Below are 19,275 nucleotides of genomic sequence, written 5' to 3'. Positions count from 1 at the left end.
CCAGGCCGAGATCACGCAGTCAGATGGGAAGTCGTTTGAACAGCTGAGGAGGGAATGTCTGCAGAATGGGGTCCTGTTTGAGGATCCAGACTTTCCTGCCAGAGACTCCTCACTGTTTTTCAGTGAGAGTGTTCCTGTCAATGTTGAATGGAAGAGGCCTAAGGTACGTAGGCACGTTTTAGATTTAGGATTTCTAGTTTCAGGTGGTTTGGCTGACCCAGATTGAAGAAGCTGTGCTAGAAAGTGTCCAGATGTTTCAACCTGCCTCCACTTAAACCCTGAAGAGGTCCTGAAATCTCTTAACTCTCACAGCTGATGCCTTAAATTGATATTTAAAACATTAAATAAATGACGTCCTGTGGTTTTCTAGCTGGACTGCTCATCTAATGGGTCAACGTGTGCTTTTATATTTGTGAAACTGGTCACGTTCACTCTGACTGGCTTTAAAAAGTCAAACCTCTGGTTCAGTACAAACCTGAATGAATGAAAACCAACAAGCTGGCGTCATCAAACCTGTTTGTGGCACTGACCTGAGTGAGTCCTGGCAGCGTTCATGGACAGAAGAATCATAACCGATGTGATAGTTTTATTTCAAGTTGGTTTTAGCACAAACAAAAAAATTTTGTATTTATTCAGCTGTAGCTGCAAAACCAGTTCTACAAGGAAACAGTGTAAATAGAACCAAGAGCAGGGGCAGTTTCTTCTGTCTGTGCAAACTTTACCACAGTCGGCAGCGACTCGCAAATCACACCCAGAGTTTTGGTCTGGTTGGATTTTAGCTGATCAGCTTTAGATGAAGTTGTTCCTGGATGATTTTATTTTTTTGAGAAATCTTATACGTGATGTTTTTGCCTGTTAATTATCTGGTTTCAGCAGCTCTACCTGTTAACATACTGCACCTGCAGCACCGACCTGGTTTGAGTAAACTAGAAAACCCACCAGCATCACACTGGTTGTGATTTAGTCCACATTTCTCCCTTGGGCGTTTCTTCTGAGTGGATGTTTCATGGGCGCTGAGTGGGTTTCAGCTGCCTCTGTTGTAGTTTTTGAGCTCCAGTGACTGAGATTTCAGGTTGATTAATATGGCTGGAATGTGAACACACCTATTAAAGGCATGTGTCACCTTCACCTGTTGTTTAGGCACCAGTGTCATGTCTCACCTGTCATTTTTTAAAAATCCAACCTGTCCTCTTCTCTCCCACAGGAGATCTGCAGCGACCCGAAGTTTATCGTCGGCGGCGCAGACAGGACAGACATTTGTCAAGGACAGCTCGGTTGGTCCGCAAGTGATCTCTGCAAGAATCATTTTGACTCTTCCTGTGCACAAATCTTACTCATTTACCCATGATGCACCTGTTTGTCACCACAGGGGACTGCTGGCTCCTGGCAGCCATCGCATCCCTGACCCTCAAGCCTGAAACCATGGCCCGAGTTGTGCCTCCAGACCAGGAGTTTGACCACAGATACGCTGGCATCTTTCACTTCCAGGTACGAGCAGCGTTGGTTTGTTTTCTTAAGCTCTCTGACTCTGATCTTTTTAGCTTTTCCTGACTCTTCAGTCTCTGTGAGGAAGGACAGACAGAGAGAATAACTACAGCATCTGTATCAGCAAGTCGCTGAAACATAGTCGGTGGTTAAAAATCCTTTAAAAGACACAGGTGATTCTATGTGTGTGTGTTACTGAGTCCAAATCCCATCCAGAACCTGGTTCAGCTTGTCGGTCTGTCCGAAGACCTCCATTGTTATCCAAAGACTATTAAAGACACAGCAGGGAGCCACGCCACTGACCTGGCACACATGGTTCTTCCTCTCCAACAGTGGGGGCTGTGCAGACTCGTCTCGCTCCTGGGTGTCGACGCCTGGCTTAGGTCTGGACTTGTGTTGTGTTTTTTGTGACACGTTCTCGTTTCCTCAGTTCTGGCAGCACAACAGATGGCTGGAGGTGGTGGTGGATGACAGGCTGCCAACGGTGAGAAACAAACTCATCATGCTTCACTCTGCATCCTACAACGAGTTCTGGAGCGCCCTGATGGAGAAGGCCTACGCCAAGTAAGAAACGTTCCACTGCTTTATTTTTGTCCTGAGCTCTCCGGACCTCCGAGGGTTCTCTGTGGTGTTGATCTGAGGTGCTACAGGGAGGATCAGGAGGTCACCAAAAGGATCAGGATTCACTCCTTAAGCAGAAAAAACACCTTAAAACGTTAACGTTGGCTTTGCTTTCTGTGTTAACTACAGTGACACGTTGTTCCTGTGTGTTGTAGACTAAACGGCAGCTACGAGGCGCTGAAGGGCGGCAGCACAATGGAGGCCATGGAGGATTTCACTGGCGGTGTGGGGGAAATGTACGAGACCAAGAACGCTCCAGGGAACCTGTTCTCCATCATGAAGAAGGCCCTGGACAGAGGCTCCATGATGGGATGCTCTATTGATGTAAAGACCTAACCCCAAAGAAAACAATCTTAGTTAGAACATAATGTTTAATTATTGTTTTTGTCTTTCACTCCTCATATGGTACGTCAGCCCAGCTCAAACGCTTTTCTGGTTTTCTCAGATCACCAGCTCTGCAGAGTCTGAAGCCAAGACGACCACCGGCCTGTGAAGGGACATGCATACTCCATCACAGGCATGGAGGAGGTGAGACTCTGAAGGGTTGGGTTTTGTTTATCTTCAACTGATGTCTTCTGTGTTTCATCTTGGACCTGAAGGCTCTGAAGAGAAGCCCTGAATGAAAATGAAGTAAAACATAAATGAGTTACATACTAAAGCAGTGAAACAGAGCCATATTTCAGGATGATAGAATAAATAACAAAGAAATTCAATTTTCTCTGATTCCCAGGTGAATTATAGGGTCAGACGGTCCAGCTGATCCGAATCAGAAACCCCTGGGGGCAGGTTGAGTGGAATGGCCCCTGGAGTGACAAGTAAGAATGAAGACCAATGTTCAAAAAACATAGTTTATGTTGGACATTATGCTCCTTTATGTGAGACAGCAGGACTGAGAGAGACACACGAAATAAACGTCTCTATAATATGTTCTAGCAGTTTGTGTCTCACTGTACTTGTACTGTATTTTAATTTCTCTCCTAACAAACAGTCGTATTTTCTGTCTCAGCTCCAGAGAGTGGAACTACATCGACAAGCTGAACAGATTCGCCTCCAGCAGAATTCAACAGACGACGGTGAATTCTGGTGAGTCCATTTCTTTGGATTTAAAGATTAAGTTCATTTAACTTTGCGATTGTGTGTTTTGTTTTGGAGGTCCTGGAATAAATACGACAAATAAGGGTAAATAAAAAATAAAATGCACAAACCTTTATGCAAAGACACAGATGGAGAAAAAGCCATAAGGACTTTGTGCTTAACATTTTTTAGCCGTCAGTTTTCTCTCACTAATAAATATCAGTCCTGTTGGGAACAGTGATGGGCCTTAGACTGAAGACTGGCTGCTAGCTGTTTTGTCCATAATTTACTTTGCCAAATCTACAGAACACTGTGAATTGTCTGAGTTTGCAAAATGCATTTTGCCCAATATGACCTAATAAACACAATTCAAATTTATTTTGTTGCCCTCTGACATTGACAAAACTGAACTCTCTTTCATTCAGCTTCTTTTTTATCTTATTTGTGTTTTTAACTGTGCCCACTCCTGACTGTTCTGCTGTCTAATAACTGTCCCAGTGGATCCTTAGGCAGAACAGTGTTCTAGCTGCTGTCTAACCAAACAACTGTGTAAATATGTCAATTACTGTTCTGTGTTATGCAGCGTGTCATCTATTAGAAATGTCTTGTATTACTACATGATACGCAGTTCATCTTTAGTGGACTATATGTACTCGTCCACTTTCTGAGGCTTTTTATTGTTACAGAGCTTTGAGTTAATTATCAGTCATCTATTAGATGTGTGTGTTCTTCAGTACTGAGTGAGTGTCTTTATGTTGCACCACCTGTTTTGTTTCACTATACACTGTGTTTACTGTGCACGGCTGAAACGCCAAATAAAAACTACCTGACTTGACATGATGATGGTATTAAATTTGAAGATGATGGTTTTTGTGACTCCAGGATGCAGTTCGAGGACTTCAAGAGGAACTATGACAAGGTGGAGATCTGCAACATGACCGCTGACTCCCTGACCGACGACGTAAAGCATCACTGGGAAGTCAGCATGTTTGAGGGAAACTGGATCCGAGGCTCGACTGCTGGAGGCTGCAGGAACTACATTGGTAGGAATAAACATTTTGCTTACCGCTCAACACACTATAAGGCATGTTTATAGAGTTTATCCATAAATTCACCTGTACTGCTGAATGGGTTTACTGACAGTATTTTAAGAGGTAACTGAACCAGAAGACAAAACAAAAACCAGTTCATCTACATCCAGTCCTCACCTGTGTTCATGAGATTTGCGTAATGGCTGAAAGAATGAGACTGTGCATTCAAACAGCCAAGATGAGTTTCCTTCATACGGTGAGACGTTTGGACTTCTAGAGGGCTCAGAGTAGAGCTGCTGCTGCTTCATGTTGAAAGGAAATTTGAGGTGGTTTGGCCATTTGCTTCCTGGGCACTTACCATTGGAGGTCTTCTGGGCACATCCAACTAGTAGGAGGCTCCAGGGCAGACCCAGAACACATTGCATCTGGCTTGGGGATGCCTTGAGGACCCCCAGTAGGATAGGGGAACCTGGAAAACACTGCTGTGGGAACATCTGGACTACCCTGGTGAACCTGCTGCCATCACATCCTGACTCTGGATAAGGGGCAGAAAAATGTTTATTTTATTTCACTTGGTGTTTAAATCCCAAACCGCTCTCTAACACTATACCTCTTTAATCTGCAGACACGTTTTGGACGAACCCGCAGTTCAAGCTGCAGCTGGAGGACACTGACGACGATGACGATGTGTGCAGCGTAGTGATCGCTCTCATGCAGAAGAACAGACGAAAGCTGAGGAAGGAAGGCCTGGACCTGGAGACCATTGGCTTCGCAGTGTATAAGGTCAGAAAATATCCAAACACATTTGAGCTTCAGACTCCTGCTTGAACCGTTTATCTTTTAATCGTCTCACACTTTTCTGAAACTGTACAAGAAATCTTTATTTTGCACTTGGTGTTATTATACTTTTGTGCCAAATATATGCATATTTTAAATATGTATGTCATTGTGACATACAACATGGTGTCATCAGCATAAAAGTGGATATTGCATATATGCAAGTATGTTCAAATTATAGCAGTGGGTCCAAAAAAACTTTATTTGAAACAGTTTGCAAAAACAAACTTATTCATCAGCATATTATCATAAATGGTTTATGAAGCTGGGCAGCATGGTGGATTAGTGGTTAGCATTGGTGCCTCACAGCCAGAAGGTTCCTGGTTTGAAGCCCATCAGGGGCCTTTCTGCGTGGAGTCTGCATGTTCTCCCTGTGCTTGCGTGGGTTTTCTCCAGGTACTCTGGTTTCCTCCCACAGTCCAAAAACATGTATGTCAGATGGAGTAGTAGAGTTTGAAACAAATGAGGATGAGAGGTCCAGTGGAAATAGAAATTTCACCATCTACATTTCATAAGTTCACAAACTCCACACCTGCTTTCACTAATCACTTTGCCTCATATGTGTGCTGACATGTTAATAATCATGTTTTCTTCAGTTAGAATCAGCTAATTTGATCTGCTTTTCTCTCCGTTTCTGTCTGTTCAGGCTCCAGAAGAAGAAGATCATCTCGGGAAGGATTTCTTCCGTTACAACCCATCTACGGCTCGCAGCAAGACCTACATTAACATGCGAGAGGTGTCGGAGCGTTTTACTCTGCCTCCTGGGAAATACCTGCTGGTCCCAACCACCTTCCAGCCCCACCACGAAGCTGACTTCCTCATCCGAATCTTCTCAGAGAAGAAAGCTGGAGCTCTGTGAGTGTTCAGGCATCTGGTAGAGTTTATGACATGGAACAACAAAGCACAGATGGGGAAACAAAGAGTCAGTGCTATTTGAGAATTTAAAATAATGCACCTTTATAGAACCTCCACAGTTTCATGCTGGGTATTTTCCCTCACAATGAATTCTGAGTTACTATATTTGTGTCATGTAGTTTCTATCTAGCTCTTTTTTCACCATCAGAAACAAATGTGTTACAGCCAGAATTATAACAATCACATGCATGACCGAAGCTGCAGTCACAGCTACAGCCTGCCTCGGCAACATCTGGCTGTAGCCCAGAAACAGTGTAGGGCTCTGACTGCATGATACAGTTTTTGGGGTAACACAGAATAAAGTAATGAATTAAAAATGAAACATGACTTTAAAAAATAAGAAATGTGGGCACAAAGTATCTGCAGTTACTAACTTTTCTTTGACAACTTGTGATATCACAGGGAGATGGGGAGCAAGGTTGACGCTGACCTCCCAGCTGTAAGTTGATCTCCCAGACATTGACAATCAATCACCCATTCAGCTGATCAACCAGTCCGGTCTGCTTGTACTCATGCTGTGTTGTCTCCACCAGCCGCCCATGCCCAGCGCTCCAGAGGAGGAGTCCAGTGAGGAGAAAGGCCTGAGGAGACTATTCGATCAGCTGGCTGGTGATGTAAGAAAACAGCTGTTTAATACTATCAGTCCAGTGTTAGACAGTATGTACCACCTGGGCTTCAGGAGTTTTATCTGCTCAGACACTGTCTTGTTAACCTAATGTCGAAAAGCTCATGTGTGAAAATGACCATTATTATGTAATTACTGTATTTTCCATGAATATTTCTGAATGTAAATGTTGCCGTGTCTACAGGATGAGGCCATCTCTGTCAATGAGCTTCAGCAGATGCTGAATGGCGTCCTCAGCCGACGTAAGTTTTGTTCCATTCCTTTTTTCTCTGTTTTTAGTTTAATTGTTGTGAAATGTCTTTGTCTAAAACCGTTTTGCAGATGCTGTATCAAAAATGAACATCAACTTGTAATTTTGACATGTATGGAGTTCCACAGGGATCCTTTCTTGTACCTCTTCTGTTTAATCCTTAGTGTCTTCCACTGAGCTCTGATATCAGACAAACAGCAGCTATCCCTCCAAATCTTACCCACTGGCTTTTAGTGTAAAATTTACTGTAGAGGTTTCCAGTCCTCTAGTATATGGTCTTACATATTCAGAAATACAATTGGCATTGCGTCAGGCATAACCTAATGTGATGATCAGATGTAAACATAACACCTCAGCTGTTCTAACACTATTAATGTGGCATTAAATCAAGGATGGATAATTATAAAGAGTGAAATATTACAAAGAATAACCCTGGTAGTCAACAGGATTAAATGTGTGAATCTTTTAAAATGAATTACAACAAATCATGTTTTCATTGTTCTTAGATCAGTTAATGCATCAATAACTTTGGCTTTTCTTTATCTTCTGTGCTTTTTGGTGTTTACCAAGGATGTAAAATAAATGAAAAACAAAACAGAAAAGCTGATTTACTTCTATACAAAAACTTCCAACTTCATGCAGAAGAAAAAATTAAGCATCCATCAAATTGATATTTGGTTCCAAAATACAGCTTATGGCATCTGTAATCTATTGCACAATATATAGTTTTTCCTCTCTTATCTACAGTGTTGTAACTGAGTGTCCATGCAGTGTTGTTGTATGTAGTAATTCTACTGCTTGATGTTTTAACCATTTATTATCAGGAAAGGAGATCAAATTTGAAGGTCTGAGTCTCAGCACCTGCCACAGTATCATCAACCTCATGGACGTATCCTTTCAGCCGCTTGACTCAATTTCCGGTTTAATAGGAACCCCTGTGTCGGACCCAGTCGGTTTATTAGGAACCCCTGTGTCAGACTTAGAACTATGCATTTTAAAGCCCCAGACTCAAAGAGACATAAAATAACAAACAGTCACCTATTTTGTTTGTCTTTGTGAGTCTTTACGGGTGTTTTGCATCTATTTGTCATTGCTTTGTGGTCATTTTACATCTCTTTATGATCATTCAGCACATTTTGCTAGTCAGTCTGTGTTATTTATATGCCTCCTTATAGATATTTTGGATCAATGTGGTAATTTTTCATCTTGTTTTGATCACGTATGGAGTTCCACAAGGGTTATCTCTTGGACCACTTTTGTTTATTCTTTAGCATGTTCCTCTGGGCTCTAATGATGTATTATTAATATTGTAGATTATACAGATCACAGATACATTTACCTGATGACATGAGCACTTTAGGTTCACTCTTCAGTTGTCTCTGGATATCATGAAACTTTCTGTAGTTAAACAGAGAAATTACTGCTTGTCGTTTGTCTGTTGTAGAATTTTTCTGCCTCCTGTGCATTATTTAGTCATTTTGCACACCTTTTCAGCAGTTTTGAGTCATTTGATTGAATTAACACTCTAACAGAACATTATAATATTCATTAGGAGGAGTTAATGTAGGACTGTTGGATTAGATTGACTTTGTTTTAGCTGTCTGTGCCTAACGAACTGACAATGGATGCATCACAAGTGTTTTTAGTTGTTTATGTAGTTCAATTTAAAACAAACCCTGTCATTAAAGCACACGTTGGGTTTAAGGCTCTGAAAAAGCATAATTTTATTTGAAGCTTTTTCCTTGACAGTAGAAACCAGGTGGACAACACAGGGAAGCTGGAGTTCCAGGAGTTTAAGGTCTTCTGGGAGAAGATGAAGAAGTGGATCGTGAGTGATGATTTTTCTGTGTAACTCAGCTCAGGCGGCTCTTTGCGGTTCAGGTTGTTAAAAATGAACCTGTGTTGTTGCAGATGCTCTTCCTGTCCTTTGACACCGACCGATCAGGGAAGATGTCGTCCTACGAGCTTCGCAGTGTGCTCAGTGCTGCAGGTGAGAGTCCACTGTTAACACGTTTACTTTAATACTTTCGTCTCATCTGCATCTGTCACTTTGTATCTGTGGGCAGACATTTCTTAGAAGACTGTTTACAGCATTTGAACAAAGACGTGTGTTGGTCATACATGAAGACGTAATTAAACATAAAGATTTGTGACCTCTCCCAGTCTTCCTTAGTGGATGGAGCTTACTCTGCTGAGTCTTTATGACAAATGAGGAAATGCTTTCCACTAACAAAGACCATGAGATGTGTTGAAAGCAGCGGTAAAAGACTGTAATAGGTGTCAAATGACACATTTCTCAAAGAGAATACAGTATATTATATACTAAATATTGTACTATACTATGTACTATTGTACTCCATCTGTAATATATTCTGTGAAATACTGTGTACTCCATTCCCATATACAAATGTGTTAGTAAATGCATTATATTTTCTTTGTGCCGATGTTCTATGAGTGGTAGTGAAAGTTATACTGTAAGGGCTGATAGTAGCAGCTGCAGCAACAGCGTTGCAGCCTGTAGAAATAAACTGTTTTGGGGAATGATGTAAATCTTGAGTGTTGCTGCTGCGTTGTTTTCCTGCAGGCATGCGTCTCAACAACCAGCTCCTGCAGCTGATCGGCTTGAGGTTTGCTGACCAAAACTACGAAATAGACTTTGATGACTACCTCACCTGCATCGTCCGCCTGGAGAACATGTTCAGTACGTAGAGCAAAGTTAAAAAAAAAGCCTCCTCTATGTTTGGTGGAACTTTGTGTTGACTGAAACTCTCTGTCTTATCCAGGAACTTTCCAGGCTCTGGACAAATTCAAGAGGGGCCGTGTGAGGATGAACATGATGCAGGTAAAACCACTTTTACACCACACCTGAGCAACTTTAATCTCTGCAAACAATTCTGAAGTGTTTGTTTTACTATACCTGGCGTGCCAGATGGGTGGAATTTATCCAGGTCCATGTGTTTGTGGTGGAATGTTTGCAAAGATTATCCAACAGAAAACAAATAGAAGAGTCAGAGACATTGCTGCAATGGTTGAAATCCATAGATTGAACCAAGTTGCTTTAAAACAAACTAAAATCAATGTGGATTTGATGAACTAGTCTTGTTACCTCTCTCGTGCTCCTGGAAAAACAACCTTTCTGCACTGAGTCAGAGTCTATGAAGAGTTGCAAATGCAAAGACATGTGCCTGTGTGGTGCTGGTGAGAATGTGATTTTGGACAAATGATAGTGACTGTGGAGCTGAGCTGCACAACAGCACGTCTGCAGCGTGTCAGTGATTTGACTTTAGGTTGATTTAGCTGCTCCTTGTCTTCTCTTCCCTGCACAGTTCCTGATGTTGTCCATGAATGTCTGAGGGGAAGCTGAAATCAAACAGAAGACACCAACAGAGCAAAACACAGCGGACGATGTTTTAGTTCAGGGGGTTGAATATTCAGGCCATAATGACATGTGCACGCTTTTTTCTTTCTCTTGTTTTATGTGTCATCTATTCACTTTAAATATTATTTTGGAGCAAGAAATGTGAGACACCGAAGGAAGGTTTTGTGATGGGGGTGGGGGGTTAAACTTTGAATGTTACTGACTCATTCTTTTGGACAAAGGATTGTTTTATTTTCTCTACTCTCTGCACGAATGGAAATAAATTTGGAATAAAACTTTTGTCTTTGTGGAGAAACTTTGACTACACAACACATCTACTCAAGTACTGTGCGTACTAGTCCAGTTTTGAGGGACTGGTACTTTTAATTTTATGTTATATAAGCCTGTGTAACATAGACAAATCTTTATGCATAATGATCAGTATGAAATCTGTGTTGATTGAAAACTGTGTGCAGGAGGTATTGACACACACACACACACACACACACACACACACACATATAAACAAACATCTAGAAAAACATGATCCAAATCATTTTACATGATCAGTGTTTAAAGTAAATGACACCAGAGTTTATTAATGTGGAAATTCCTTTTCTCAGGTTAAACCTCATTGTATTTGCTGGTAACTTTAATAATGAAATTCAGAAATCCATCCATCCATCTTCTATACCCGCTTTTTCCTGGTTCAGGGTCACGGGGATCTGCTGGAGCCTATGAAATTCAGAAATGATTAATTAATTATGTGTGTTTGTACTTTACCTAACGTTGTGTCAGAACAGCTCAGGTCAAGTATCGTCCACAGTGACTACACATGTAGAAGGTCTGTGGTTTTTCCTCTTTTACAGGCTCTGAAGGCAGAAGCTGTCATGGACTGTTCCCATTTCACTTTGGGGCTTTTTAAAAAACATTTAACTTGTTTTTCACTGACAGCATCTTCTCCACACCAGCAGGTGGCGCTGATGCACCTCAGGACGTTTTAGACTGTACCAACAGTGCCTAATAAAGAGGGGTCACAGCTCCTACAATAAAATTAATGATAATAATATAAATACGTGCCATTGATGTTATTCGTATCGTATAACATTTTAAACCATAAATCCAAACATTTAACACATTTTATTTTCTTTTAAAGTGTGTTGGTATAATTCAACCCCCCCTCCCCTGCTTGCTGAAGTGGTACTTTCCAGTAATGGCGGCAGTAGCAGCATGGTGGCTGACTCAACGTGGATAAACAACGACGACACTTTGTGGATGTAGACGGTTATTTGTGTGAACATCTGCCCACAGCTGGAGGACCGGACACGTTTAAACTCGACCCGTAGAAAAATCCCGCCAGACGTTCGGTTACAACATGGTGAGCGGACTTTTCTGCGCTAAGCTAACGGTGTTAGCCACCGCGGCTAACGTCAGTGCCGTGAACAAATCAATAGTGTGTTAGAAGAGAAAGGCACACATTCATAGTTTGACATAAAATACAACAATGGACCACAAGTACAAGTTCCTCTTCCTAAATAACGTTAATGTGTGTGTTATTGGTGTGTTTATATAGTAAACCTGCTAAATACGGAGCTACCTCGTTATTTTCTGTACTACTAAGTAGTTTTGTCCTAACCTATAATAAAACATCCTAATGGGTTTTGTTGTATTTTAACCCAAATCTGCAAAGTAACTAAACATGTCAAATAAACATTAGTGAAATAGAAATGTGCCTTTGAGTTGTGGTGGAGTAGATGTATGAAGTAGAAAAAGTATAAATAATCAAGTGAAGTACAAGTACCTCAAACTTTGTGTACACTTATAAAACACATTCAACTTCTTAAAATGAAGTTCCTAACAACTTTGACTGAGCCAGAGGGATGTAAACAGGACCGTGCAGGAGTTTACAGGATGACACGTGTCACTGTTTGTCTTTCAGCCTCATCGGAAGAAGAAAGCCTTCATCGAGAAGAAAAAGGCTGTGACCTTTCACCTCGTCCACAGGAGTCAGAGGGACCCGCTGGCTGCGGATGAGAAAGCCCCACAGCACGTCCTGCTGCCCGCCGCCAAGGTCCACATGAACTCTTCTAATGAGCCTCACGTTAATCTCCTCAAGCTTCTTTTAGGAAAAAAGCTGGTTTGCTTTAGTGGTTCCTGACCTTTGTGGTCACAGGTTGTGTAGACCTGAGAGTCCTGAGCAGCTCAGCCAAACATCATTTCACAGTAAAACAACAGTCTAAGTCAGAAAAGTAACTCGGCTTAAACGTGACTACATATGATTTGGTGATAGAAACATTTCATCTGATGTGAAACTGTGTTTTTAATATGTTCCAGGTGGAAACGGAGAAGCGGCGCGAGGAGCAGAGGAAGTTTGGGGTTTTCTTTGACGACGACTACGACTACCTGCAGCACCTGAAGGAGGCGTCCGGCCCGTCGGAGCTTGTGGAGGCCGGACCCGCGTACACCGAGAGACGCTCTGTTCACCTCCGTGATGAAGATGAGAACGATGAGGAACCAGACATGGACAAGGCCTTTGCTGTGAGTCCAGAAAGTCCTGACAAAGTTCTGGGATGGTTTTGCCGTTACGGGCAGCAGAAGCATGACTGTGTGTCACATGCTGGTTAACAGTACACTTGGTCTCACTGCAGCTGTTAGCTCAGAGCAACGTCAGCAGTGTTTCCTCTGCCAAAATGATGCAGCTGGAAAATGCTTCATTTCCCAGGTTGCGTCTGATGTAGCGTGATGACAGTTAAACGTCATGTGACGGCATCAGCTTCGTTCAGACCTGTTTCTCTGAGAAGTTACAGTGAGAAGTCGTTTACTGGAGCAGATCCGTTTTGAAAGGACCCTGGTTGACAGGTCCTCATGATCTCTGTCTGTCTAAGATGCTGCTACAGTTATTAGCTGCATACACTGTTATATTGGGATCAGAAGTTTATTATGCAAATGTTTTGTATTGGTTTTGTCTTTGCACTTTTAAGGTGTTGAGTTAATTTATGTTCACTTTTCAGATTTGTTTTGTGTTTTTGTTTTAAGTACAGAGTTAGGCACCGTGTTAGACTCGGGCAGACAGTTGTACAGTCTCATCAGAGTATTAACATTTCTCTGAAGCAGTGAGGTTAAAAACTGATTCCTGTTGTGTCTGACGAACAGGCAGCCACCATCCACCTGCCCTCCTCAGTGTTCGCCTCGGAGTTTGAAGAGGAGGTCGGACTTCTGAACAAAGCTGCTCCGATCTCAGGTAAACAACTTTCACCTGATTCAGAGCAGATTTGAACAGACTGTTAAAGCTAATACACTGATATTTGTTCACTGAACTTCATGGAGAAACTGGTCTATTAGTTTCAGCTCTTTGTTGTTGTTCCGTTCATCCCGATAATGTGACGTCGCCTGAAGCAGCTTGTGCTTTGTGTTTTCCTCCAGGACCCCGGCTGGACATGGACCCCGACATCGTGGCCGCGCTCGACGAAGACTTCGACTACGAGGACCCCGACAACATCCTGGACGATGACTTTGTCGTCAAAGCAAACAGTGCGAGCAGAGCAGAGGAAATGGAGTAAGAAATAACAAGTTATCTGATGCTGCACTGAAGGTTTTGTTTGGTCATTCCAGAGACTGTGGAAGTGCTGCTGCTGTTACTGCTGCTTGTGGTTGCCATAACAAAAATCATTATTATAGAAGAAATAGAGCGGATGAGTTTGCTGAGGAATAACAACCACATTATCTCTTTATCTCTGCAGTGATACAGGCAGACATGTTGATCTATAATATCACAGAAAGAGATTTTATTGAACCATATTTGATTTAATAGTGACTCCTCATTAACATGAGCAACCAGAGGTTTTACAATAGTACATGTAGTATTCCACAGTAATGTGATTACTACTAATATTCATATTACTAATAGTTCTGACTGTGGATTCTGCTAAAAATATTGTGATGTATTATCATAGTACGTGACACATAATTTCCTCTTTGACAGAAATGGCCACGATGTAGACGGCGAAGATGACGATGATGAGTGGGAGGACACAGACGATGAAGAGGGCGACTTCGACTCTGAGGGAGGTTTCTCGGGCGACGAGGACGAGTCCGGCCGTGGTCCAGAGTTTCTGTTCACGGACGAGGAGACGAGGAGTCGGTTCACAGAGTACTCGCTGACGTCGTCTGTGATGAGGAGGAACGAGCAGCTGAGCCTGCTGGACGACCGCTTCGAAAAGGTGAACGCATCTTAATTCAGCGGTGGTGTGTGACGAGGGTCTTCTAGAGGACGTATCACCTTCCACCATGAGTAGCACCAGTTAGTACCAGTTGTTTAGGGATTAACACGGAAAAACCACAGAGCCATAACAATAACAAAGAGCTGCAGTGTGAGCGAGGACAACATGAGCAGTGTTCACACAGCTCCAGGGAAACAAACGCAGATAAAACATGCAGCTCAGCTGGGGCTGGATTTGCATCTCACCAGTTGTGGAAACTCAGTGATGGTGTCATGACCCCCCCCAGTCCCTCCCTCACCCTGACTCTCACATACAGCCCCTCACAGCCGTTAAGGTCCTTAGTCAAAAACTGCATCTGTGTTCTTTCAGTTCTACGAACAGTTTGACGACGACGAAATCGGTGCTCTGGACAACGCTGAGCTGGAGGGCTTCATCCAGCCGGACAGCGCTCGTCTCGAAGAAGTTATCAAAGACTACTTCAAACAGAAAGAGAAGGAGTGGGTGGAGTTCCTTCTTCTTCTCCTCCTCTCGATTTGATGTATCAGATATGTGTTTTTATTTGTTAAATGACTCGTTTGTGTCTCGTTGTGGTTCAGATTCCTCAGGCCTGATGACCTGGGTCCCAAAGAGCTTCCTGCTGTGAAGGAGGAGGAGGATGAAGAGGAGGAAGAAGAAGAGATGGAAACTGTTGTTATTGAGGCTCCAGAAGAGACGTGGGACTGTGAAACCATCATCAGTGAGTTTCATTTCGGACTGATGGTCCTTTTCAACCAGTACAATCTGACGGTTCAGAGCTGGTCCAACTTGAGAACCTTCTTACAACCAGTTTGCACACAGGCTGACCGAGCAGTGAGTACTGTGTGTAGGCGAACGAGCTAATGTTAGTAACTGCACTGCCACAGGACGGAAGGTTCACATGCTGCAGGTCCAACAGAAAGACAGAAGATACGTTATAATAGCAGAAAACCAGCAAAAAAATCACCTGATCACAACAAAACAGTTTCCAAACACGTCACACTTGGTCCTGTTGGTCAAGATAATCCCGCTCACAGCTCCTGATGTAAGAGGTTCTCACTTTTAGAGAATTTGCACCAGTTTTCCTGGTCCAAGCCTGTTCTTTGGCTGTTGGAACACAAAGAACCGGGTCAAAATTAGGTGCTGGCTCCGAGGCAGTCCTGGAACTGCCTCAGTGGAAAAGAGGCCTGACACATGTATGTCAATTTTTATATGTTTTTTATTGAGGTTCCAGTTTCAGGAGCATCATTTTCATGTGTTTTGTCCATTTAGAGGTTCAGAACATTACAGATCATCTCAGAATATAATCCAATCCATTTATACTGGAAAATATTTTCCTGACGTTTTCTGGAAGGTCTTCAGGGTCTGAAGGTGAAAAACATGACGTGTGAACCTGAACATTAGCTCTGCTCTGACTGTCTGTGCAGTCACAGAACTTGGCTCTGGTTTGTAACAGTAACCAGTGTGGTGTATTTGCACAGTGGCTCAGATTGTGACTAACTGCTTTGTTGGAAACCAAAGGTTAAAATCTTACCTGTTCACACAAGTAACGTTTATTTGGTCAGTGGTGGAACTCCTGACTCCTGCAGGAGCAAAGCAGCAACAGAAGCTGTTAGAGTGAGCGATGCTGCAGAATCCCAGGCCTCAAAACTTTCTTAGAGTAGAGGGGTTTGTGTTTTGATTTTTCAAAATATCCTGCAGACTCACTTCAGTTCACTGACTGATATTTTCATATTTCCTCCCCAGGCACCTATTCGAACATTTACAACAGACCCAAAGTCATTGAAGATCCACCAAAGGTATGAAAAAAGGTTTTTATTTTAGGTTTCTAGTCCATTTTAAGATGCACCCAGTATAAATATGACAATCAGAATGAAGCTCTCCCACACCTGAGGGGGGGGTGCTGTGCTGCCAGGACCTGTCACTTCAGGTGAACACTAGGTGGTGCTTCTCACACCTGCAACACTGGAGCAGATGCAGCTGTAAAAAGCCTCTGTCCTCTACCTGCTCAGCAGCAAACAGCAGCTGGTGAACATAGTGGAGCATTTAGCAGCTAAAGAGCCAGAGATTTCCCTCAGGAGGTGGTGGAGACCAAACCCAGAGCTCAAACTGATGAAACACTGCCAAACACAAAACCAAGACAGTCATGGAGCCTGTAATTATATTTTAACTAATGAGTTTGTAAAGGAAAAAAAAAGTTTTGCCCAGATGCTTAGAAAGTAAATCCAGCTGCTCTTTACCACCTTATCACCAGAAACCTAAACCGTCTTTCACCCCTTTTGTCCTCAGCCGAAGCCGATCCGTGTGTCCAATAAGACGGGCATCCCGCTGGACGTCCTCCCCGCCCGGGGCCTGACCACCAGGCAGGCGGAGCGCATGACCAGGATCAACGACTCGGACCTGCCTCGTGTCTCCACTCAGCCACGAAACAAGGAGGAGAGCAAGGAGGAGCGGAAGGCGAGGAAACAGGCCGTGAAGGAAGAACGTAAGGTGAGCGTGGTCGCAGTTGGAACCTGTGCAACAGTCGTAAAACCTTTAAAGGCTGTTCGATACGCAGGACGATGAACCAGGAAATCTCAGTTTGATTTGAAAAGAACATCCTGTACTTTGACAAGTAGTCAGAAGTATTTAACAGAAAACAGCATGAACAGAGCGGTTTGTCAAACGGTCAGAGGCTAAAATGATCAGTTGGTGACTGTAAGAGAAAATGATTGATTGATTATTCTTACTGATATTTACTTGTTTTCACAGGTTTTTCATTTACAGGTGAAATCACAAGGAGCTCACAGACGTCTTGTTTCCATAATTAAGTCTTAGGTTTGTGTTCTTCCTGACCTGCTTTAGTCCGGCACTAAGGGGCACAGTGTTGTTTAAAGTTGTTGTTGTGAGGAGTATCTGGGAGAAAGGTTCAGAAATAAATCTGAAAAAGACACTGTGATTTATTTCTTGCATCAAAGGAGCAGAACAGAATCAAACACAATCAGTCAGTCTTCCCCAGTCGCTCAGCTCTGACTGGGCTGAGGCTGCTGCTGATACAGACATGCAAAGTAAATACAAATCACTCGATCGGATAATTAAGTCTTTGCTTCTCTGTTCTACCTCAAGACGTCTTTGAGCTCCTGGGTGATCCAACCTGTAAATAAAATCAGTGAGAATAATAAATCATTAAAAATCTTTTTTCCATCATAGCGACACCAGGTTTAATTTCATTTCTGGGCATTTCCGGTGCTGCACCGATCAATGTAGATCGCGTCACTCAAGGTTTGTTTTCATTATGTACCTACCCTGAAAGTAGGCGCTAAAAACTTTCCTCATAGCACCGAAAACTCTGATCATTGTCAGTTCCTGCCCTTTGGACACAAAGGAGGAAGTGTGAAAACACCTGCAGACATGAGGAAGCTCATATACAGTAGATTATCATCTGTGTAACACTGGAACCTTCTCCCATTGCTGCTGTCACAACCACAGAAATGTTGAGTGACTTTAATCTTATTTTTCTAACTTTGTCTCACCCACTTCAAACCAGCAGGGAGGGTGAGGACAGACACACCTGACAAAGCTGTTGACAGACAACATGCCGTCTCTGTAGAGTCACTGGGCCCAGGTTTAAGAAGGTTTTTCATATCTGTCACTGGTTGATTTGTGCTCGTCTCTGGTTCTATCGGAGCCTGATCATTGTGTGTTCACTCCACAAACAGGTTCAAATATTTGCTGTCGTCAGCAACATAATTCATCTGTTGGTCACATTTGTCTGCTATCAGGATGTTTAGACATGAAAACAAACCGCAGAGGAAAAGATGCCAACAAATGATGAAGACGTGAAGATGATTTGTGCAGAACAAAGTGTTAAATTCTCCGTGTGTGTGTGTGTGTGTGTGTGTGTGCGTGCAGGAGAGGAGAGTGGAGAAGAAAGCCAACAAGCTGGCCTTCAAAGACGAAAAGGTCCGACAGGAGAAGCAGATGTTGAACCTGAGAACGAACATTCAAGGCCTGAAGCTCTAGCAGCCGCCGGCACCTCTGCAGACACTGGGACGGCAAACCAGGACTGAGTGGGTCTGGAGGGGATCTGGGTTTGTAGATTAGAAGGAAGTTTCTTCAGATCACCAGGAGATAAGTAAAAGGTGCATGAATGAACTTCACCTCCAGTGAAGCTGCTCAGCCACATTGACACACAATCACCAGCTGCTGCCTTGAACAGACAGAGGAGCCTCATTGAAAGGGAAAACCTTCCCAGATAAAGTGACCCCCATCCTGACCAACACGTTCATCACGTCTGGACTATAAACACACTTTAATCACTGTAGTTTACGTCTCTTTATTAAAAACGCTTCACAGCAGTTTTTGTGTGATGCCATGTTGAGCAGTACTCAGTAGTACTTTCGCAGTACTTTCCCCCAAACAGATGATCTGACTGATCAGAGGAGAAAATCTTTGGCAGAGCGACATGGTTCACATTCCTTCCTCCCACGCGGACGAGTTTTTTCTTCTCATGCCCGAGGAAACCTGAGCACAGTTAAAGTTCACATCTCACTGGGATTAGAGGCTGACTGTTCTTTCTTTATTCATCGTGTGTGTTCTGTACAGATAAAAATAAATTCATTTATCCTTAGACTTTAACTGTACAAACTGTAAAATGACTATTTCATGTAATCACATTAGCAACTGTATAAAAACCAGATTTACACCAGATTAAATAGATTTTCCACAACATTAAAGGCTACACCACTTATGCTCGTAATAATGTAAACAACACACCCAGTGACACTCCTGCATGTCAACAGACCAGTTCTGCAGGTCACGGGTCAGGCAGCAGCACCTGTGGGTGAATGCACTGACAGGGTGCG

General features: G+C 42.9%; 2 protein-coding genes across 2 annotated transcripts in view; both read left to right on the top strand.

The window, feature by feature from the left end:
• Window positions 1–10,298, top strand: part of LOC113128044 (calpain-9) — a 22,584-nt gene extending 12,286 nt beyond the window's left edge. The window contains 22 exon segments of the mRNA XM_074933668.1: window positions 5–163; window positions 1,205–1,274; window positions 1,370–1,488; window positions 1,916–2,049; window positions 2,262–2,430; window positions 2,552–2,591; window positions 2,594–2,649; window positions 2,848–2,921; window positions 3,113–3,135; window positions 3,138–3,189; window positions 4,063–4,223; window positions 4,837–4,994; window positions 5,695–5,903; window positions 6,366–6,402; window positions 6,497–6,577; window positions 6,773–6,830; window positions 7,663–7,727; window positions 8,598–8,666; window positions 8,750–8,828; window positions 9,423–9,539; window positions 9,622–9,680; window positions 10,165–10,298. Of these exon segments, the coding sequence (XP_074789769.1) occupies window positions 5–163; window positions 1,205–1,274; window positions 1,370–1,488; window positions 1,916–2,049; window positions 2,262–2,430; window positions 2,552–2,591; window positions 2,594–2,649; window positions 2,848–2,921; window positions 3,113–3,135; window positions 3,138–3,189; window positions 4,063–4,223; window positions 4,837–4,994; window positions 5,695–5,903; window positions 6,366–6,402; window positions 6,497–6,577; window positions 6,773–6,830; window positions 7,663–7,727; window positions 8,598–8,666; window positions 8,750–8,828; window positions 9,423–9,539; window positions 9,622–9,680; window positions 10,165–10,191 (2,016 nt within the window). The 3' untranslated portion in view covers window positions 10,192–10,298.
• Window positions 10,299–11,410: 1,112 nt separating this feature from the next.
• ltv1 (LTV1 ribosome biogenesis factor) lies at window positions 11,411–19,160 on the top strand. The gene is made up of 11 exons (XM_026303548.1): window positions 11,411–11,574; window positions 12,136–12,267; window positions 12,531–12,734; window positions 13,350–13,437; window positions 13,620–13,752; window positions 14,179–14,416; window positions 14,786–14,913; window positions 15,013–15,152; window positions 16,178–16,230; window positions 16,721–16,921; window positions 18,323–19,160. The coding sequence occupies exons 1-11, from the start codon at window positions 11,572–11,574 to the stop codon at window positions 18,431–18,433; spliced, it is 1,431 nt and encodes a 476-aa protein (XP_026159333.1). The 5' UTR covers window positions 11,411–11,571; the 3' UTR covers window positions 18,434–19,160.
• Window positions 19,161–19,275: the final 115 nt, after the last annotated feature.

This window comes from Mastacembelus armatus, chromosome 1 (assembly GCF_900324485.2).
Source record: "Mastacembelus armatus chromosome 1, fMasArm1.2, whole genome shotgun sequence".
Lineage (NCBI taxonomy): Eukaryota > Metazoa > Chordata > Actinopteri > Synbranchiformes > Mastacembelidae > Mastacembelus > Mastacembelus armatus.
Note: the sequence above shows the minus strand (reverse complement) of the source record. Positions and strands in the feature narration are given on the sequence as shown.